The sequence below is a fragment of the Zootoca vivipara genome, chromosome 13 (assembly GCF_965207765.1).
Source record: "Zootoca vivipara chromosome 13, rZooViv2.hap1.1, whole genome shotgun sequence".
Classification (NCBI taxonomy): domain Eukaryota; kingdom Metazoa; phylum Chordata; class Lepidosauria; order Squamata; family Lacertidae; genus Zootoca; species Zootoca vivipara.
In genome coordinates this window covers 13,972,928-13,996,376 of record NC_142596.1, presented here as the reverse complement: position 1 = coordinate 13,996,376, position 23,449 = coordinate 13,972,928, and the positions used below count along the sequence as shown (strand labels likewise).

The window sequence follows — 23,449 nt, the reverse complement described above, 5'->3', positions numbered from 1 at the left end:
GGCATGTTCTCTTGATGAATTTTCATGAGGATTTGAAAATAAAAAAATTACAAATTGCTGCAGAAATGTGGATAACTCAATTTAATGAGAAATTGAGAGGACCGTAATTGACAGATCCTTCCATTTCTACCTGCTTCCTTGCTAGGCCAATGAGCAATCAAGCAAGCAGTGGCATCTATGGCTGCACCACCACTGTTGCCTGAGCCAGAGCAAAAGGCAAGTGAACAAGCAGGCTGCAGTGGTGAAGAGGAGAAGCAGGTGCAGGGGGCCCTTGTCAATGGGCCCCCTTGTGGAGTGTGGGCCCTTGACCCTAACCCAACCATGCTGAACTTCAATGCCAAGCCTGGATTAGGTATCACACCATGGTTTTCTGTCTTGTAAAAGTTTGCAGGGAGGGTTGAGACTAATAAGCAGACAGTGGCCTCATATCCAACAACAACAACAACAACAATTTTATTTATACCCTGTCCATCTGGCTGGGTTTCCCCAGTCACTCTGGGCGGCTTACAGAATATATAAACCATAATTAAGCATAAAACATTAAAAAAAAAACTTTCCAAAACAGGGCTGCCTTCTGGGTCATCACTTTCTTCCTTTATTTTAAACCATTTTATCCTGCTTAAGTGATGTGTGCTTTGTTCCAATAGTGCATCTTTTTTGCTATTTATTGCTGTTGTTTTCCTTTCTAGATCTTAATCATTGGTGGTGGTGTAGCTGGCTTAGCTGCAGCCGGAGCTGCTAAATCCATGGGAGCCATTGTTAGGGGATTTGATACCAGGTATAGTAATGATGATGATGATGATGATGATGATGATAACAACAACTATTTATATGCCGCCATCTGGCTGGGTTTCCCCAGCCACTCTGGGTGGCTCCCAAAAGACATTAAAAATATGATAAAAGATCAAACATTAAAAACTTCCCTAAACAGGGCTGCCTTCAGATGTCTTCTAAAAGTCAGGTAGTTCTTTATTTCCTTGTCATCTGATGGGAGGGCGTTCCACGGGGTGGGTGCCACTACCGAGAAGGCCCTCTGCCTGGTTCCCTGTAACCTTACTTCTCACAGGGAGGGAACCGCCAGAAGGCCCTCAGAGCTGGACCTCAGTGTCCGGGCTAAACAATGGGGGTTGAGACACTCCTTCAGGTATACTGGGTCGAGGCCGTTTAGGGCTTTAAGGGTCAGCACCAACACTTTTTATTTTCAAATTGGAAACGTACTGGGAGCCAATGTAGTTCTTTCGGGACCGGTGTTATAGTAATTCAAATCCTCAAACCGTAAGCTGTTGTGAATCTTACAGAAACGCAAGGACTTTAAAGATGTCTTACAGTGTGGACATATTCCTTTCCTGCTTGCTGCCTATGGTCTTTCCAGTGTACCTAAATCTCTTTGCAAATAAACCAGTAACTGAGCTTGACTTGATAAAAAGCAAAGATGAAACTCTGAAATCCACTGTTGGGTTGCAAAAACGTGGCAAGCTTTTGAGATCTTCCAGAAGTCTTCATCTGGCAAGATGTTTCACACAGCAGGGTGTGAGTTCTAGAGAACTTGTCAGCTTACCACATTTGGTTGGTATTGCCCAAATGTGGACTTGGGAGTTCTTCCTTGATGGACACTCTGCATTGGCATGGACAACTACCGTACCTGTCTTTAGTTCATATTAGGTTAACTACCTGTGGCTTGAAAAAGATCTGACTTGGCAGTTCCTATGAAATGTTTCCCCCTTTGCTTGCAGGCCTCCAGCTCTGGAGCAGTTCAAATCTCTTGGTGCGGAAACATTAGAAGTGAGCATTGCTGAAGCAGGAGAAGGCGTCGGAGGGTATGCGAAAGAGATGTCCAAAGAATTTATCGAGGCGGAATTGGCATTATTTGCCAAACAGTGCAAAGAGGTGGATATTGTTATTAGCACTGCCCTTATTCCAGGTACTGTACAACTTTATAATGATTCCAGATGCCCTTGGCAGAGTGTGCTCCTAATTAGGAGCCTGCAGATCCAGTCACGAAGGAGGCAGCCTAGAGCATAGCTGCCAAGTCTCCCGTATTCCCCGGGAAACCCCTGTTTTTCCAGCTGTTCCCAGCCGAAAAAACGATTTTTTTTTGTTTTTTCCGGGTTTATTCTGGCGCGGCGGCCATTTTGGAACTGGGCGGAGCATGCTCAGGAGCGACTTTTGATGCTGCTTTGCCCAGTTCCAAAATGGCTGCAGCGCGACTTCTGGTGCGGCGGCCATTTTGGAACAGGGCAGAGCAGCATCAAAAGTCGCTTCTGAGCATGCTCCACCCAGTTCCAAAATGGCGGCAGCACTACTTCTGGTCTGCTACGTCCGGTCCAGTCCCTTATTTCTCAGGCCGGAACTTAGCAGGTATGGCCTAGAGGAGGGTCCGTAGCTCAGTGGTAGAGCATCCCGCTGGTCGGTTTAATCTGGCCCCTGTAGCAGTTTATGTCCTTGAGTAAAATCCTTAAAAACCCTCCACAACTTCAACCCTAAAAAAAGGTCAGCAACTTTGGTTGGCCTTTTGGTCGGCCCTCACAGCCCTTCGTTTCATCAAATCTGGCCCTCTTTGAAAGAGGTTTGGATACCACTGGCCTAAACCAATACTGCTCACATTCTGTAACCAACAAAGTTGTGGCCTAAATTTGCCCATTAACATTCACCTGAATTCTGTGTCCTTGTCTCTTTATTTCTCCTGGGGGGTGGCTTGGGGGTCTTGAAGCGCAACTGAGTTCCAGCTGAAAAAAAGCCCTGGACTTAAGAGCTGAACTATACATCCAGAAATATCACATAATACAGTTCTCCCTGGACTGTACAGTGGTGCCTCGCTAGACGAAATTAATTCGTTCCACGGGTCTTTTCTTATAGCGAAAAATTTGTCTAGCGAATCCCGTAGGAATGCATTGATTTTTTAAAAAAATTTGCCCATAGGAACGCATTAATTGAATTTCAATGCATTCCTATGGGAAACCGCGATTCGCTAGATGAATTTTTCGTACAACGCATTCGTCTAGCGAGGCAGCCTCCGCTCGAAAAATCCTTTCGTTAAGCAGAAATTTCGTTAAGCAGGGCATTCGTTAAGCGAGGCACCACTGTATTTCTTCTGGCTACAGTTGGGGAGAATTGGATAATTGAATGGACCACCGTCTTGACAATTATTTAACTGTGGATATTATTATTATAATTATTCATTTCATTTCTATATTGCTTTATATTTTTAAAAGCAGTTTACAGCCTACATTAAAACAGCAAATAAAATAATTCAGAATAAAACATTACTAAAGAAAGTCGAATATAAATAATACATTTAAATACAATTAACATTCATTCAAACATAATTAACAGGAAATTAAAATATTGTCCTAAACATTTTTAAAAACAACAACAACAACACTACAGAGGAGGGCAGCTGTAGAATGCACATTTAGCAGAGTAAAGTTAACAAAAAAAATCTGAAACATTTCAAAGGAAAGCATTACTAAGTGAAGTCAAATATAAAAGGCACATTTGAAACAGCATAGCTAACAAGAGAATAAAATATTCTCATAAGCATAGAACATATCTGCCGCTGTAGCTGCAAATCCTGCCAATGGTCGTTCATGGTGGGGGCTGTGGATGCTCATGTTCAATGAGCTGGCTCTGCACAAAAAGGTAACTAAGAGAGCCTCTGGCCTCTTCAGCAGCCTCAGCTTTTGTAGCTGGAGTCAGTCAGGGCTCTACCCGCCCAGGCCAGGTAGGAAAAGGTCTGCAAGGCAGGAGCAGGTCTTCCAGGACTCACAGCCAACTTAGATGAGCAGAAGCACTTTCCAGGGAAAGCCATCATTGGATACAACCATTGTATCCCATGCAAGGACAGCTATCAACTCAGGGAGATGGGTTAGTTTCTGGTCTATGGAAAAGCTCAGGCTGCAAGAACTACAGATGAATCCTCTTTTCATGCATGGGTGAGACTGTTAAGGGTTTAGACAGGAGGGTTATGTGTGTTGTGACCTGGAAACCATGTGCAAATGTACAGAGCCCTGCTTTGATCTTCACACTAACTCTACCCCCATAAAATGCAGGAACAGGCAGAAATGGTATCAGACCAAAGCATTCCATTATTGCTTTATTGTATGTGGTTTTGTTGGTACCTGCTCAGGCTTTTTTTTAAAAAAAAATTGTTATGCACCGTGTATTAAAACTGATGAGAATTCCCATATTTCATTTCTTCTCTTGCAAATTGCAACAGGGAAAAAAGCTCCTACCCTGATTACGAAGAATATGGTGGAGTCCATGAAGGATGGCTCTGTGATTGTAGATCTTGCAGCTGAGGCTGGTGGCAATGTGGAAACCACCCAACCTGGAGAGCTTCACATTCACAAGGTTTGTAGGGGCCCTGTTTAGGGCACTTTGTCCTTGTTTTGTTACATATGGATCCTGCCCTTCCTCCAAGGTGTCCACAGCATTGTACCTAGGGTTCTCAGGTGGCCCCACATCCAGACTACATGCTAAGACCAGATCTTCTTGACATATTAGATACTTTCAGGGTTCCTGCTCCTTCAAGAATATAGCTAGGGGAAACTAGACTTGTACTACAGATCTTCCAAGGAAATAAGTTGGCCCTGGTGAATTTTAAGGAGGGCTCCCTTTTTTAAAAGTGGTGTTGTATCCCAATAAGTCCCACTCAGAGCAGACCCACTGAAGAAGTCAGTCATGCCCATTAATTTAAATAGGTCTACTCTGAGTAGGACTAGCACTGGAAACAACCTATCCACGAGAGTGCATTGCTCTTCAGAGGACCACATATTCACAGTGACCCATAATTAATAGGCTTACATTCCCTACTTCCATGTCTGACTACCAATCCAAACCCAGCAGGCAGAACCATAAAGGGCTAAAGGATACCAATCAATACCCAGATTTTCAAACCAAACAAGGTATTTCATGGGCGGGAGATTTGCAGCCTTAGTATGTACCCAGCCCAGTCTACAATGTATGGGCATTTATTTCACAGTACCATACCCAACCTAACTGGTGTTTTGCTAGTGAATAAAAGGCTCTGAACTCACTATGCACTTAAAGTCAAAACTTGCACACTCCTTAAAAAACCTAGAATCAGAATGTTCAGGTTTTCTTTTTTCATTTCTTTTTTTTCTGAAACAATGGCAAGGGGATAGTTACGATATTTTCTCACTAAATGTATTTGCTTACAAACTTCTCAGGACTAATTGGAGTGCAATTAATCTGCAAAGTACATCTTGCAACCATGATAGCATCAGGCGACTAAGAGGTGTTTTCAAACCTTTAAAATGCATTTTGCTTCTTCATTCTTGAAATAAGCACCATATGACTGTATAGCTCATTCCCCGAATGGCCTCCCAGCTTGTTCAGTCATTGGCTCCCTGTCAAAAGTAAAGCCTTTCCTTTCCCCTAAGCATCAACACAAGCCGTTCGTTTTAAAAAGGAGAAACCACTTAACTTGTAAAATGAAGTGTCAGAATATCCACAGACATGTGCAAGGTTTGATTTAAACCATTCAAGAAGGCATTTGGGCATATAAGTGGTAGATAAATAAATAAATTTGCTGTTGGTTCTGAAAGGTGCACCAGGTCTGGGCAAACCGCATGAGGAAAGTTTCGAGACAATGGATGAAAAACACTTTTGGAAAAATAATAATGTTTGTTTGTTTCGTTTCCCCCAGGGCGTGGTGCATATTGGTTACACGGACTTGCCAAGTCGCATGGCTACTCAGGCCAGTAGCCTTTATTCAAACAACATCTTGAAGTTATTAAAAGCTATTTCTCCCGACAAAGAATACTTTTACTTTGAGCCAAAGGATGACTTTGATTATGGGACTATTGATCATGTAATTAGAGGGACTATGGTAATGAAGGTGAGATTCTCCCTGCCCCACCCCCCCTTCCCAAAATACTTCAATTAACAGCTTAACACAGGCATCCCCAAACTGCGGCCCTCCAGATGTTTTCGCCTACAACTCCCATGATCCCTAGCTAACAGGACCAGTGGTCAGGGATGATGGGAATTGTAGTCCAAAACATCTGGAGGGCCGAAGTTTGGGGATGCCTGGTTTGACAAATGCATGCAGAAACCCAGTGAAACCCAGACACTTAAAGAATAAAGGGGGCATATGCAAATGCATTTAATGGAACACAATATAAAGATAAGAGTTGTCACTGTTGATTCTTTGCTTGAGGCATGAGCCTGGCTTTGCACCTGTAAGAACAGCCAATATTGAACCCTCCAGGTGTGGTTGGGCTACAGTCCCCATCAGACCCAGCCTGCAGCACCAGTGGTCTAGGATGATGGGAGTTGTAGTTTAACAACATTCTGTAGGGCACCACTTTGGGACGCAAGTGGCGCTGCGGTCTAAACCACTGAGCCTCTTGGACTTGCCAATCGGAAGGTCAGCGGTTCGAATCCCCATGACGGAGTGAGCTCCCGTTGCTCTGTCCCAACTCCTGCCAACTTAGCAGTTCGAAAGCACACCAATGCAAGTATAGATAAATAGGTATCGCTGTGGCGGGAAGGTAAACGGCATTTCCGTGCACTCTGATTTCCGTCACGGTGTCCTGTTGCACCAGAAGCGGTTTAGTCATGCTGCCCACATGGCCTGGAAAGCTGTCTGTGGACAAACGCCGGCTTCCTCTGCCTAAAAGCAAGATGAGCGCCAAAACCCAATAATCGCCTTTGACTAGACTTAACTGTCCAGGGGTCCTTTACCTTTACCTTACCTGTGCGACAGAGATTCCACCCGTTATCTTATGACTGTAACCTAATGAGAATCTTTCCCTACTACAGGAAGGGGAAAAAATATTTCCTGCGCCTTTGCCCAAAACCGTACCACCTGCTGCCCCAGCTAAGCAAAAATCCGTCCAGGAGCTAGAAGCAGAAAAACAAGCTTCCATCTCTCCATTTAGAAAGACCATGACATCAGCAGGAGTTTATACGACAGGTATTTCGTCTTTTAAAAAAAGTCGCATTCCCTACACACGTTGGGGAAAGTAGTGTTCCACCTGCCTTTTCTACCAACTGTGGGTAAAGCTGTAATATCAGAAACTGGATATAATATTTGCACAGGGTTTCCACCTGTAGGCCCAGAGCAGAGGGCAATTTCCCAGATTTTATGTGGTTTCAATGTGTGCCAGCCTCTCCATTAAGCGGAGTGTAGCAGCCGGCTTCAGGCAGATGACTTTGGTTGGCATGCAGCGGCAGCAAACTATTCATTGATTTATTATTATCATTAGTTGATTTAGTGCCAGGGAGGGGAAGAGGGGATTGGGTAGTATGTACCTTGACTGTGGGGTGCCCTTTGCTGTTCCCCCTCCCCAACAAGGAAGCAATATTTATTGGTCTGGTCCTCCTGGTAGCAACTTATGCACGTAGTGCCTATGTAAAAGTTGCACAGGGCACCTTAATCCCAGAGTGCATTTACTAAACAGCTGGGGTGGGAAGCTGTGCGGAGTTTTGCTGCCATATATGAGGACAGTGTGTCCGGGTTTTCCTCGGACTGGAATTTATCAGGTTGCATATGCAGCTCTGTTCGTTTCCCAGTTTCCTCCATGGGGAGGGGAAAAACCCACACATTGATGAGCATAGAAAAGTAATGTGTTAAGGAGATGAGTTCTTCCTTCTTCCTGAGATGTGCAGGGACTATTTTAACGGACAGCATTCAGATGTGCAACTCGTTGCTTGCAGTGGTTACAGGCCCCGAAAAGCTTTACCATTTTGTCATAAGTTACGCAATCCCAGTGCTTCTTTGCCCTGAATAACCAGACTATTCCCTTAGAATTGGAGAACAGACAATTGGTTGGTTGGCCAGGTGTCAGGTTTCCATCATCAGCAAAGGATAAAACAGACATAGAAGGTCGACACAGTTTCTCTCATCAGGTAATGCTGAAGAGCCTGTGTGGTCCATATTTTAATCATTTTCAGATGCCCCAATAGAAACTTTTCTTACGAAGCGAGAAAAGAAGTCAATGGAGAAATTAGTGCCATTTTTTCATTCCCCTCTTCTGGGCGCTCTATCATTTGATGATATGTTCAAACAAAATACTTAGCATCTCAAAATATTTGATTTGTTGGCATTTCCGCGTCTGGATGCCAGGCAATTTGGCAAAGTGAACTCTCTATCACAGGCAGGTCTCCTTTTCTGGCAAAAGCAGAGAATGCAAGGTATGCCTATAAAACCCTATCTCAGAAGACTGCTCCTGATCCCGTTCTTATTGTTGTCAAGGTCAAAATGTCAATGAATATGGGTGTGGGCTGATGATCTGGGTTTATTTGAAAGGAAAATGCATTTTTGATTTGATGCCTTTCTGTTTAGGCCTAACAACAGTTTTAGGGCTGGGCCTCATTTCTCCTAATGCTGCTTTTACGCAAATGGTTACCACCTTTGGGCTTGCTGGAATCGTTGGCTACCATACTGTTTGGGGTGTGACGCCTGCTCTTCACTCACCCCTCATGTCAGTAACGAATGCAATTTCTGGTAAGTCTTGACTCTTGTACATTTTGCTTTGTTTTGTGTGGTGATAACCGTAGAGCAAGCTCACTTATAAGAAAATTCAGAATGAACGCGCTTATTCAGATTTGAGGAATGGCCGTCCCAAAGTAAGTGGCAGCCATGGTGGATTGGCTTCCATATTTTCTCTCATTGTTGGGAAATTACTTAATACAATAGCAAAGATACTCAAAGTTTGGTTCATTGGTTGAAGTTATCAAAAAGATTGGCTCATTGGTTGAAGTTATCAAATGCAGCCATCATTTGGGGAAACCCAACCAGATGGGTGGGGTATAAATAGTGTATTACTACTACTACTACTACTACTACTACTACTACTACTACTACTACTAAAGGTAAAGGGACCCCTGACCATTAGGTCCAGTCGTGACCGACTCTGGGGTTGCGTGCTCATCTCACATTATTGGCCGAGGGAGCCGGCGTATAGCTTCCAGGTCATGTGGCCAGCATGACAAAGCCACTTCTGGCGAACCAGAGCAGCACACGGAAACACCGTTTACCTTCCCGCTGTAGTGGTTCCTATTTATCTACTTGCATTTTAACGTGCTTTCGAACTGCTAGGTTGGCAGGAGCTGGGACCGAGCAATGGGAGCTCACCCCGTCACAGGGATTCAAACCGCTGACCTTCTGATCAGCAAGCCCTAGGCTCAGTGGTTTAACCCACAGCACCACCTGGGTACTATTATTATTATTATAGAACACTGTAATGTAGGATTTCATCAGAAGCTATAGGACTTGATTGTCCACGCATTACGTCAATCCAAGCAGCCAATCCAAGTGTGGCTTAATCTTTCTATGGAAAGCCAGCAATGTCCATCAAGTGAAGTACACATGTTCTAAATGCTCTTTGAAAACAGTTTCTGCTTGTTCCAGATAGCAGCACATACTGAAGACCTTTTTTCCTCCCGTTCTGCCTTAAGATCTGCAACTGAGGCCCTACTCATGAGTGTGATAGGGCCTTCTCTGCAGTAGCACCCCATCTCCGGAATGACCCTCCACACCTTGGAAATGCACCTAGCACTGACATTGTTGACATTTGTCATTATGCATCTCTTTGCTCAGGCCGTTTGAAACCATTGCTCTGTGTCCGCTTCTCTGGAGTAGCAGAAAACAACCTTTCTCCCTCCTCTATATGGCATCCTTTTATATATTTGAACATGGCTATCATATCACCCCTTAACCTTCTCTTCTCCAGGCTAAACATACCCAGCTCCCTAAGCCGTTCCTCATAAGGCATCGTTTCTAGGCCTTTGACCATTTTGGTTTTCCTCCTCTGGACACATTCCAGCTTGTCAGTATCCTCCTTGAACTGTGGTGCCCAGAACTGGACACAGTACTCCAGGTGAGGTCTGACCAGAGCAGAATGCAGTGTTACTATTATTTCCCTTGATCTAGATGCTATACTCCTATTGATGCAGCCCAGAATTGCATTGGCTTTTTTAGCTGCTGCATCACACTGTTGACTCGTGTCAAGTTTGTGGTCTACCAAGACTCCTAGATCCTTTTCACATGTACTGCTCTCAAGCCAGGTGTCACCCATCCTGTATTTGTGCCTTTCATTTTTTTTGCCCAAGTGTAGTACTTTACATTTCTCCTTGTTAAAATTCATCTTATTGGCTTTGGCCCAGTTGTCTAATCTGTTAAGGTCATTTTGAAGTGTGATCCTGTCCTCTGGGAGGGGTATTAGCCACCCCTCCCAATTTGGTGTCACCTGCAAACTTGATCAGGATGCCCTCAAGCCCATCATCCAAGTCATTGATAAAGATGTTGAATAAGACTGGGCCCAAGACAGAACCCTGTGGCACCCCACTAGTTACTTCTCTCCAGGATGAAGAGGAGCCATTGATGAGCACCCTTTGGGTTCGGTCAGTCAGCAAGTTTTCCCTGGACTGTGTTATTTCAGTCTGCAGAGTGAAAAGTTTGAATGCCCTTTTCCAAATGAAGAAGAACAAGACTCCCTTCACAGAGAAAACTAGCACATCAGAAAGATTTGTGTGAACCATTCTTCCAGCTAGTTTTCTAGCAGAAAGATTTTTCTCATCTCTGGTCAAGTATTAAAATATGTCATCCCTCACCTGCAGATTTATGGCAAGGGATCATGGGAAAATGATGCCATTTGAATTTGGACGTGTCTCTTTACTTTGGCATAGCAATCTCTTTATGGTCCAGAAACTGAACTTGGCCTGGAAGCCAGTGCAGGTGCTGTTGAATCTGATCCTACTTTGGGATAGTAACTTTACAATCTTTGCCGTTTTACTCCTCTGTAAGAAGCCAGCCCTTGATGAGCAATTTCTGATAATAATTAACAATGGGCAGTGTGGATTTAGCAATTTTTGTAGCTTGACAAGCTCTGGCGTCCTTGCACTGTCAGTAGAAGCTTCTGTCCCTGCCCTTGAAGTGGCTTTTTTTTTAAGTCTGCTTGCTCAGTAGATGAGCAGAATGATGTTGACATTTTGAATAATCACCATATTCAGCCACAACAGGAAACATCTGCTGTACAATTCAAAGATTCTGGAAAAAAAGTATACTAATTACACATTCCTTAGTTATGTTATAAAGTCTAAACCTGTTCTGTTTTTCCTTTAGGACTCACTGCTGTTGGCGGTTTGGTGCTGATGGGGGGCTCGTATGTTCCTTCCAGCGTACCACAGACATTAGCTTTGCTGGCTGCATTTGTTTCTTCTGTCAATATCGCAGGTACAAATTTACTGATGTAATTAATATTTGTATTATTATTATTTATCATTTATACCCCACCCATCTGGCTGGGTTTCCCCAGCCACTCTGGGTGGCTCCCAACAGAATATTAAAAACACAATAAAACATCAAACATTAAAAACTTCCCTAAACAGGGATGCCTTCAGATGTCTTCTAAAAGTCAGATAGTTGTTTATTTCATCAACATCTGGTGGTAGGGCCCTCTGAGAAGGCCCTCTGCCTGGTTCCCTGTAGCCTCACTTCTCACAGGGAGGGAACCGCCAGAAGGGGGTGGAGACGCTCCTTCAGGTATACTGGGCCGAGGCCGTTTAGGGCTTTAAAGGTCAGCACCAACACTTTGAATTGTGCTTGGAAACGTACTGGGAGCCAATGTAGGCGTTCAGGACCGGTGTCATGTGGTCTCGGCGGCCACTCTCAGTCAATAATTCAAAACCTACTCATTTAACAGCTCTCAAGACTGCCCCCAAATAGAAACTTACCCCTTCCTCCGAGTGGGTGGCTGTTGTGGATCCTTGCGCTCAGTCGCCATTCCCGGGAATGCACTTTGGGGGATTCCCCTGGCTCCCTGGGTAGCTGGCTGGAGTTCCCATCAGCTCCTGCACTTTAGACTGGCCAATGAGAGGCCTGTTCTGGAGGATGTGCCTAGCTGGCTGAAAGGGCATTGGCTGCCAATGAGGCATAATAGGCTGCATCCCCTTCCACCCTCAGTGCAGTTGGCGGCAGAGCACTGCCTACTTATTTAACAGCTCTCAGGACTGCCCCAATTTTTTTTCTGCCTGAAGCAAAGCAGAAAAAGTTACCCACACAAAAAGCCGCAGAATACCCAGTTATTTTGGCACCTGAGGTAGAGGATCCCACAAGCACCTGCCCCACTCCTTGGCAGTAAAAATGTAATAATTATAAGTTAAATGACTTAAAATTTGATGCAGTCTTAGTCCTTAATCTGGGTAACTTTATCACAGCTAGGGATGGAGGAGAAGTCCAATTCGTATTTCAGCATGAAGCTACCCACTTTCTGAAACTATCAGAACTAAAACCCAACCAGCCTTCAAAATTTGCCCTTCCCTGAATTTTGCAATGTGGTTCTTCAGCCAAGTAAGGTGTACAAAAATGTATATACTAGGGTAAAGTGTGCATCAAAATGCATATATTAATGAAAACTCCATACAAGAATGCATTATATTGTGAAAAACTGCTTTGCAAAAGTGAGTATATTAGACAAAATTGCATAAAAACGTATGTGTATTAGGAGAAATGTACACGAAGATGCTAATGAATTTTCACAGGAGTTTTTTTTAATGAAAACTAGTGTGGAAATGTAGTCAATTGAATTTAAGACTGGAAAATTGAGAAACAGAGAAAAATGAAATATTGGCCTTTTGCTGTTTCTTTGTTTTCATTCTAAAAATCCATGTTCCTTTTTCCCCCAACAGGTGGCTTCTTAATTACTCAGCGAATGCTAGATATGTTTAAACGACCAACAGATCCACCAGAATATAATTATCTTTATCTCCTCCCTGGAGGGGTGTTTGTTGGAGGATACGGTGCGTCTCTTCTCAGTGGACACAGCATTGAGCAGGTCAGAAATCATTTCTAATTTTTACCAACCGTTTGCATAGATTGTCTTAGCAGTGATGGTAAACAAGCCAAATCAGTACTTACAAGCTACTCTTAAGCAAAGCCAGATCTAGATTAAGGGGATGAGAAGCATGCACTGCATATTGTAAGAACAAAAATATACCATAAAGTCATCAAAGAAATTAACTAAAATTAAATTAATAAATGCATTGAAATCAAAGAGGAAATATTCACACACAAATCATTCACTACAGTCATTTTTTCAAACATATATATTTTTCTTTTCCTGGTTTTAACAGTGATGACACCTACAATGTCTTACCTCTAAGGGACTCAGGGTGGCAATAATAATAATAATAATAGTAATAATAATAATAATAATAATAATAATAATAATAATAATAATAATATATAACACCAGTACCGAAAGACCTACATTAGCTCCCAGTAAGTTTCAGAGCACAATTCAAAGTGTTGGTGCTGACCTTGAAAGCCCTCAATGTCCTTGGCCCAGTATACCTGAAGGAGCGTCTCCACCCCCATCATTCAGCAAGGACAATGAGGTCCAGCTCTGAAGTCCTCTGGCTGTTCCCTCCCTGCGAGAAGTGAGGTTACAGGGAACCAGGCAGAGGGCCTTCTCGGTGGTGGTACCCACCCTCTGGAATGCCCTCCCATCAGATGTCAAGGAAATGAACAACAATCTCACTTTTAGAAGACATCTGAAGGCAGTCCTGTTTAGGGAATATTTTAATGTTTGATTCTATTTTTAATATACTGTTGGGAGCCGCCCAGAGTGGCTGGGGAAACCCAGCCAGATTTGAGGTGTATTAATAACAACAACAACAACAACAACAACAACAACAACAACAACAACAATTCATTATTTATACCGCGCCCATCTGGCCCATCCCCAGCCATAGAATATTAAAAACACGATAAAACATCAAAAATTAAATAACTTCCCTAACCAGGGCTGCCTTCAGATGTCTTCTAAAAGTCAGACAGTTGTTTATTTCCTTGACATCTGATAGGAAGGCATTTCATAGGGCGGGCGCCACCACCAAGAAGGTCCTCTGCCTGGTTTTCCCTCTCCCTTGCCTGTACAAGGTGGTTTGCCATTTCCCAGAGGAACAAGAACAGGAAAAAAATAAACATGGTGTCAGTTTTCAGCCTGCGTTTTCATTTACTTTAAACAAGAATGGAGGGAAATGGGGTGATATGTTTTATTTTTTGGACTGCCTACATTCAAAATGAAGCAGGTGAACAAAATCATATTTGAAAAGAAATCTGACAAATGCTCTGGAACATTGGTCACACAACAGGTATAAAACATTGGGTTGTTTTTTTTACCAACAGCTGTATAGGGGGAATCCATTATTTGATATTGCTTAAGAAAATACCTATACCTGTTGCTTAGATTATGTGGGGTGGTCCATTGTTCTTTCCATTAAATAAAAGACAAAACAGAACTGTTCAATAAAAAGTCTATTCTTTTATTAAATCTCCAGAAGTGTCTACTGAGCCAAAGCTTAATTGTAGACTAGAACAGATGTCGGCAAATTATTTTCAAGATTCAGAGCAGCGAATTGGCATGCATTGTACCTTGCAACAAATACTGGGGAGAAATGTTCAGAATTGCATCTACACTTTACGCTAATATTCTACTGCCAAATTAATATATATCTTATGAATTGTCTTACTTCATATGTATGCTGCTGTTCCTCTAAAGAGGTCGGTGCAGATTTAAAGATGTTTTGAAAACAAATACTAGGAAAGATCAAGGGAATAGAAATAAAAATAGAAATACTGTTTGATCCTATTTGAATGTCAGATGTGAAGGAGATAAAGAACTATCCAACTTTTTAGAAGACACCTGAAGGCAGCCCTGTATAAGGAAGCTTTTAATGTTTGAAGTTTTATCATGTTTTTAATATTCTGTTCGGAGCTGTCCAGAGTGGCTGGGGAAACCCAGACACTTTGTTGTTGTTGTTTAGTCGTTTAGTCGTGTCCGACTCTTCATGACCCCATGGACCAGAGCATGCCAGGCTCTCCTGTCTTCCACTGCCTCCCGCAGTTTGGTCAAACTCATTATTATTATTATTATTATTACTACTACTACTACTACTACTACTTCCAGAAAAATGAGAACAGGAGAACTTTGCTAGATCAGTCCAAAAGATCACATGGTCCACCATACTCTTCTCATAAAAAGGAAAAACAGTTAATATATTTTTTCATGATAGCAGCAAAGGTCCTGGTGGCCTGGCATTGAAAAACAGAGGAATTTACCAACAGTAAGAGAATGGGAGTCAAAATGCTGGACTTAAACTCAACCTGCAAGATTAAGTTAAATCTGCAAAATTAACCAAATTGGAGAGAATAGAATAAGAGCAGATTTTAACTACATTAAATTAATGAATAATTCCATTAAACCAGGGCCGTCTTAAGCATATCAGGTGCCCTGGTGCCATAGTGCGATGATCGCTTCTCACCGCGGCGGGCGGCACAGCGCCGCTGCAGTGGGCGCAGCCGCGCAGCACCCCCCTGGCGGCCAGGCGCCCTGGCGCTCTGCGCCACCCGGGCTTGCCTTAGAGCCGGCCCTGCATTAAGCATATTATTAAACTGAAAGTACAGACTGAAAGTACAGTTGGTTACAAAAGTAAGTTAAAATTGGGCAGAGGTGTAGTGTTTTGTATTTTGGCTCGTCTATTTCATACAGTTTGTATAGTTTGATCAGAAATTTAAAAAATCAACATCTTAATCGCTATATACCAAAAGATAAAACATTTACATTATTCCTATTGTAGAATCATAGAATTGTAGAATCGAAAAGGGTCAACACATTGCATTGCACGAATCACAGTTTATAGTTATCATTACTATTCTTAGACTTCTTAGATGTTTGTTACTCAAAGCTCTCAAAGCAACTTACAGCACATTTGAAAACATAAGCATAAATACATTATAACTTTTTTAAAAAGTATACATCAGCTATTTATTTTAGCTTTTCCTTTTAGGCAGAAGAAAGGCATATGCTGTACACTATGAGCTAGTCATCTGTTTTTATGATGACACAAAAAACACCTTTCATATTTCTGGAAATGGAGAAAGAATTAAAGGAGTCTGTGTTAGCCTTGGTTAAATAAGGGTGGAATGACTAGATTATTCTAATTGGGTTCTGCTGCGTGACTTTAATGAACATTGTTGGGGAAGGGAAAATTTGGTAACACATTTTTTTTTCTTCCCTAAAAATTACATTGAACATTTGTGATCAGGAGGGCATATGCTTTTCAAACATAAGGAGAACACCACATGTTCTATATAAATGCATTGTCATTCAGGGATTTCAAAGCATTTTGGTGTATCAAAACACTAAAAAATCAAAGTGAGAGGAAAATCTGACGGAATGATCTCACAAAGCTGGCATCTTTAAAATGTGTTTGAACTAGTAATCTGTAACTCTTCCACACATAAGAACAATGGCTGAAACTTTAAAAAAGGAAAAACTTGGCATAGAAGAAACTGAATAAATCTAGCAAGGATGGTTATACCAATAAACCATAATCTTGAGCTACTCAGGTCTTCACTTGTTATACACCTCTGGAAGAATGTGATAAGAGCTAAGGGTTGTATTCAACGCCAGTCCTACTCAGTGCAGAGCCACTAGAGTTAATGATCATGGCAAATACATGGAGGGTATGGCTATGTTCTATCACAGTCAGAGGCAGAATGCCTCCAGTTGGTGGGAATTGTGAGAGCCAAGAGTGCTGTCACACCAGGGTCCTGCTTGCAAACTTCCCAAAGATTGGACCCTTTGCGAAGAGTATGGTGGACCACGTGGCCTTTTTGCCTGATCTAGCAAAGTTCTCCTGTTCTCATTTTTCTGGAAGTAATAATAAAATAGTAATAATTTATTATTTACACCCCACCTATCTGGCTGGGTTTCCCCAGCCACTCTGGGCTGCTCCCAACGGAATATTAAAAACTTGATAAAACATCATACAATAAAAACCTCCCTAAACAGGGCTGCCTTCAGATGTCTTCTAAATGTCAGATAGTTGTTTATTTCCTTGACATCTGTTGGGAGGGCGTTCCACAAGGTGGGCGCCACCACCGAGAAGGCCCTCTGCCTGGTTCCCTGTAACCTCACTTCTCACAGGGAGGGAACCGCCAGAAGGCCCTCAGAGCTGGACCTCAGTGTCCGGGCTGAACAATGGGGGTGGAGACACTCCTTCAGATAAGTTTTCCTGTTCTCATTTTTCTGGAAGTAAAGACCAACCTCATTCCTGATGCTCCTTTAGTTAAAAAGTAATATCATACTACAGCTACCTTTCATTTTGCTCACACCAAACAGGTCACATACTGTGTGACAAGTCACAGGCTGTGTGACAAGTGAGATGTCAATCCCAGACTTCAGAACTTTTGTGGATTTCTTTCGTAACATATATGCACACTGCTTTGGGTGTTCTCTGCTTTTGTCTCTCTCAGATGATGTATCTGGGCTCAGGTCTTTGCTGTGTAGGTGCACTCGCAGGACTGTCCAGTCAGAGCACCTCTAGACTTGGCAATGCTCTAGGAATGATTGGGGTTGCTGGCGGCTTAGCAGCTACTCTGGGTGCTCTGAAACCATCCCCGGAAGTGCTGGCCCAGATGTCGATGGCGATGGCTATGGGTGGAACCATGGGTGAGTACTGTTTGTTGTACTAAATAAACCATTGAACTTCAGCAGGAAACACCTGGTCTCCTTGGAAGGGCTGCTGCAATGAAAAAGTCATTTGCAGTAAACAAGCTACCAAAGAACAGCTTTCTAGCCACTGCTGTTCTTCCCCTCCAATGTGAAGATACAAGGAAATATCGGTTTACTATTTGCTGTGTTTTCTAGGTAAAGGTAAAGGAACTCTGGACAGTTAAGTCCAATCAAAGGCGACTATGGGGTGCAGAACCGCCGAACTTCTGATTGGCAAGCCCAAGAAGCTCATTGGTTTAGACCACAGCCCAGTGTTCTAGGACATGTTTTCATTTAATTCAGGGTATTTGCAAGCCCCAACAGGCTGACCTTAATTATGTGCTTCTTAAATCATTCTTGGATGGATGGAGTAGAACGATATTTGCACCAGCCATTGGAATTTATTTACAAAGCAGTAGATGTTGGTCCATTAGGGTGAATTGGACACTGCCCCACAAATTTCATACCTCTTCCCCAGTGGTCTTTCCTCTGCACCTTTCTGAACACACCCATTATTCTGTTTAAAAGTGCTGTTGGGCTGCCATAATAATACACATCTGTATGGAACAAGTATTTGGGGACTGTGGTTCCTTACTCTGCAACCATCAGCTGCCCAGGACCCACAGGGACTTTGTTGACTTATTTATCCCAGAGATTTCTCTACTGCCCTTTATCAAAGCATCACAGGGCAGTTTACAAAATTTAAATATCACAAATGCCTAGTGCATGGGCAGGCAAACTAAGGCCCGGGGGCCAGATCTGGCCCAATAGCCTTCTAAATCTAGCCCGCGGATGGTCTGGGAATCAGCATGTTTTTACATGAGTAGAATGTGTCCTTTTATTTAAAATGCAACTCTGGGTTATTTGTGGGGCATAGGAATTCATTCATTATTATTTTATCCAAAATACAGTCTGGCCCCCCACAAGGTCTGAGGGACAGTGGACCGGCCCCCTGCTGAATGCAGTGGGACTTAACTTCAGGATTCATGGTAAAACATGAAAACACTTTGTGCGCAAAGGAACAATATCTTTGGCCCTGCACATCTGAATAGACTGAAGCTACAGAGTTTCTTCCTCACCACTATAGCAGCATTCATATTGTCCCAAATGAACTGACCGATGCTATATATATTTTGAACTAGTTGACAAAAAATGACTAAGTGCGATTATTTCCAAAGAAAAATCCACGAGTTGATTCTTGTTATTGGTTTATGGGGCCCCTGTATGCTGCTCTGACCTACTGTACCGGAAGACAATGCCTTTATGAGAATTTGAACCATTGCTACTGCAGGTATTATGAAGACCTCACTGCCAAGGCATCAGTGATCCATCGGTCCGTGGATTGTTAAGCTTCTTTGGGGACTTAAGATGTATATTTAACTCCAAAAGGTGGCAGTCTTGACTAAGAGGAAACATGACAAAATAGGGAAGCAAGATATGTATGTTTTAAACATAGGGAGCATCTCCTCTGGAGCCAAATTTGCAGCCAGTTGCTGTGAAACAAAGTAGTTTTCGTGACACTGGTGTTTATGAACTTTTGTTATGCTACTTCCCCAAAGTCTGTTTGTCCCCCACAAGGCCAGGCATCACCCAAGCATATCCATTCTAAATTGTGATATCAGCTTGCATGGTTGATGGTTTTAAAAAAAAAATAGTTGTGTGAATTATCCCTCAGTGAACATAAGTGGAGGACAGAATAATGAGAACCTATTCTGTACTCACAAAACCCAAGTTCTTGGAAATGTCCTCTGGAATTTTTTGGGTGGAGTTTTGTTCTGTGTTTTGCTCTCTACGAGGACTGAAATCCCTTTCCAACAAATACTGATATATCTTGTGCCATTTTCAAAGGCTGGCTAATAATAGTTTAGAAATCCATCTCAGTCCAGTTTTTATGGGTCCTCTAAGAAGCATATACTGTAGAGCATACAAAGCTCACTGCCACCCCCCACTCTGTCCAGTATCAAGATTTCAGGAGGTTCTGGGTGTTCACCCAGGGTTTGCATTCCTTTGGAGAATTGAAGACACAGCAGAGACTGTCATAGCTTTAAGAAACATTATTTATTCACATGATTACACCTTCAGTCTGCATGGAGGGAGTCCAGATCTTACAGCATGGTCATTTTAAGAGGGGTTTGTGCAACACTGGAGTGCAAGGCCTCTCTCCCAGCCAGTCTTCAGCCGTCCTGCCCAAGATAGATCTCCCCCTTTGTTCTCCCATTCTTCTTCCCAACACACCTTGCTCTAAAGACTCTCTTTTCCTGTCATCTCAAGCACACACCCCATCATCAAAGCAACCTCTATCTGCCCAGGCCCAATATTCCTCTTAGATGGGCCATCAACACCTTTTGTCAGGGATGCGGGTGGCACTGTGGTCTAAACCACTGAGCCTCTTGGCCTTGCCGATCGAAAAGTTGGCGGTTCGAATCCCCACGGCAGAGTGAGCTCCCGTTGCTCTGTCCCATCTCCTGCCAACCTAGCAGTTTGAAAGCACACCAGTGCAAGTAAATAAATAGGTACCGCTCCGGCGGGAAGGTAAATGGTGTTTCTGTGCACTCTGGCTTCCATCATGGTGTCCCGTTGCTCCAGAAGCGGTTTAGTCATGCTGGCCACATAATCCGGAAAGCTGTCTGTGGACAAACACCGGCTCCCTCAGCCTGAAAGCGAGATGAGCGCCACAACCCCATAGCCGCCTTTGACTGGACTTAACCTCCAGGGGGTCCTTTACCTTTAGGTTTTTTTTAGTACAAGAAGATCAAGAGTAAGGAACCCAGCACTGTGGTTCTCAGTCCCAGAGTATTACATAAGAAGAGCTCCAGTTTCACCCCAGGATTCCATGATACATTTTCCAAACAACAGTGTCCCGTGTCTATTCCAAGCTTTAAATCATAGTTAGGTCCCTGTAGGAACAGGCATTCATTGTAGAAACAGACAATACCGGTAGGAAGTGGTTATGGTTATTTATGTCGGTGGTTTTCAGAATTTCTACCTCCAGAGAGTTCTGTCGATGTAGGCATGTCTGCCAAGAAACCCTGGCACGTCGCAGAGGATTCTGGGTGTTCTTCCAAGGCAACCTCTCTCTTTGTAGATCCCTTCTGGCTAGGTCTGTTAGATCTCCACATCACCCTGCATGGACTGAGGGTGCCCCAAGACCATAGCTGCCAAGTTTTCCCTTTTCTCGCGAGGAAGCCTATTCAGCATAAGGGAAAATCCCTTTAAAAAAGGGATAACTTGGCAGCTATGCCCAAGACACACCCAACCCTCTATTGCTGAGCATTGCCAGGATATAGTGGACATACTGTCTCTCGGGGTTGTTTGTTTGCCATTATTTATCTGCTCCATGACGATCCCCTGTTATGCTTCCAAGGTAGCCCAGGACACCCCAGGAAACTGCTTGAAAATTACTATTTTATGCCATAGTTTGATCTTCCAGCTACTCTTCTGACAGCAGCTACCCTTCTATTTAATGCAGTCTGTCAAATACAGCTCTCTCTCTCTCCCATGCTCCTTCCCCTGATGGGGTTGTGGCTCTGACATCCTATTTTTGCTCTACGTTCTTTAGATGCTGTTGCCTTGAGAGAGGTCCTTGCGATTACCTTCTTTTGGGAGAGGGCTTAAAATAAGGTTAAAGGTAAAGGTAAAGGGACCCCTGACCATTAGGTCCAGTCGTGACCGACTCTGGGGTTGCGCGCTCATCTCGCATTATTGGCCGAGGGAGCCGGCGTATAGCTTCCAGGTCATGTGGCCAGCATGACAAAGCCGCTTCTGGCAAACCAGAGCAGCACACGGAAACGCTGTTTACCTTCCCGCTGTAGCGGTTCCTATTTATCTACTTGCATTTTGACGTGCTTTCGAACTGCTAGGTTGGCAGGAGCTGGGACCAAGCAACGGGAGCTCACCCCGTCACAGGGATTCGGACCGCCGACCTTCTGATCAGCAAGCCCTAGGCTCAGTGGTTGCGATTTCCTATTATTTTGTCTTTGCACACAAAAATAGGGGGAATAACTTAAGGAAGTAAAGTAAACAGCCCTTTTGTTACTTAACTGGCTGTTTATGCTTTTAAGATGGCATGAAATACAATACAACGTTTTCTTTAACGACAACAACAAAAATATCTTGGATCTAAATTGTTTCCTTTTGCAGGTCTCACCATTGCGAAACGGATTGAAATTTCCGACCTTCCACAGCTTGTTGCTGCATTTCACAGTCTGGTTGGCTTGGCAGCAGTTCTGACGTGCATTGCAGAGTACATGATCGAATATCCACACCTTGATGTGCACCCTTCTGCTAATGTTCTCAAAACAGTGGCCTATTTGGGCACCTATATTGGGGGTGTAACATTCAGTGGTTCTTTAGTGGCATATGGAAAACTACAAGGTACGCTGAATTATTTTAATTTTTATTCCCTGCGGTTTAGACACCCAAAGTTATGGCGTACAGACTTCTGCTAGGATTCCCAAAGGCTCTTAGAGTTAGGAACTCTGTTCACGCTGAATTTCCATAAGGATTGGTGCCAGCCTTTAAAAAGAAAGAAAGAAACCTTTGAAAATTTTGTGGCTTGGTCCCAAGATTTGCTGAACAAGTAAATAGTTGCTTCGGACACAGCAATTTATTTGCAGAGTAGCTGTGGTGTCATAATATTACAAACTGGCATTGTGTGAGTTATGCAGTCACAACAAGGGCCAGTAAAGAATAGCAGACCAAGTGCTGCACTTAGGCTCGAAAAGACCTGGGTTCAAATCCCTGATTTCCAAACGGCTTTCTCCTTGCAGAAGAGACCAGCCATTGAAAGAAATCTCCTTGACAAAAAGCAGGATAGTGAACCCAGCAAAAACATATCCAGCAGATTCTATTAACCCTCTGCTGACCAAACCTCAGTCTTAAAACTTAGGATCACAGGAATGGAAAGAGCCCTTCGGACGACATCCAGATTAAAAAACCCCGAATTGCAATAAAATATCAACATGCCAAAAGATTAAGCCTCAATATTGGTTTTCCCCTCCCTAGGTATATTAAACTCTGCTCCGCTTCTTCTGCCTGGTCGCCATTACCTGAACGCTGGGCTGTTGGCAGCTTCAATTGGTGGCATGATTCCTTTTATGCTAGACCCCAGCTATACGACCGGCATGGGCTGCCTCCTAGGAGTTTCAGGACTCTCCTCGATCATGGTATGAATAGTCTTGGAAGCTTTGGGTTTGAAGAAGGGAAAAGGTGGGCAAGTCAGGAACCAGAGGTAAAGGGCAGAATTGGGTCAAGAGGGAACATGGTGGGTCAGGGCAGAATCTTCTAGAACAGGTTGGTAATGGTAGGAGGATTGAAATATACTCGGAGTCAAGAGTGAATTTCATGCTCTTTATTCAGCTCGTGGTCGTCAAAGGAGAAGAAGAGAAGAATCCCTCTTTTCCCAAAAACATCTGCTTATATACATTATTTACACAATGGGCCTTGCGTGATTGGCTACTTCAGGGCTACACCTGTGGGCCAATCAGGTTGCAGATTCACTTCTGCCAGCAGCCTGATTGGCTGCTCCTGCAGGCCAATCAGGTTGCGGATTCACTTCTGCCAGCAGCCTGATTGGCTGCTCCTGCAGGCCAATCAGGTTGCTGATTCACTTCCACCTGGAGTTGGATTGGGTGGCTCCTGCAGACCAATCAGACTGCTGATTCTGGATCCTATTGTTCTAGGATTCGCTCAGTACATAACAAGGATGGAGTCAGGTACACTGGACTGTGAAACAGATATATTATGGAGTGAGGCTGGCACAAGTCTAGTGAGCTGATAATGTGCAGTTCAAAAAATGGGAGGGGGATCAGATACATTAGGCATATTAATTAAGCACTTAAAGATGAAGCAATGTCAGGGACAGCATGTACACAAATTATATATACAAGGGTAAGATGTGCTCAGCCTCCGTACTGAAAACA

The 23,449-nt window shown here is 43.3% G+C and overlaps 1 protein-coding gene across 2 annotated transcripts in view; it reads left to right on the top strand.

Moving 5' to 3' along the window:
- The window catches only part of LOC118092866 (NAD(P) transhydrogenase, mitochondrial), a 61,308-nt gene that overhangs the window by 25,107 nt on the left and 12,752 nt on the right, over positions 1-23,449 (top strand). For both annotated transcript variants that reach the window (XM_035131505.3, XM_088656579.1), the window contains 11 exons: positions 690-778; positions 1,734-1,921; positions 4,217-4,350; positions 5,669-5,860; positions 6,787-6,940; positions 8,312-8,473; positions 11,093-11,203; positions 12,658-12,803; positions 17,291-17,486; positions 21,669-21,902; positions 22,533-22,693. In XM_035131505.3, the coding sequence (XP_034987396.2) occupies positions 690-778; positions 1,734-1,921; positions 4,217-4,350; positions 5,669-5,860; positions 6,787-6,940; positions 8,312-8,473; positions 11,093-11,203; positions 12,658-12,803; positions 17,291-17,486; positions 21,669-21,902; positions 22,533-22,693 (1,767 nt within the window). The remainder of the gene's footprint in view (positions 1-689; positions 779-1,733; positions 1,922-4,216; positions 4,351-5,668; positions 5,861-6,786; positions 6,941-8,311; positions 8,474-11,092; positions 11,204-12,657; positions 12,804-17,290; positions 17,487-21,668; positions 21,903-22,532; positions 22,694-23,449) is intronic.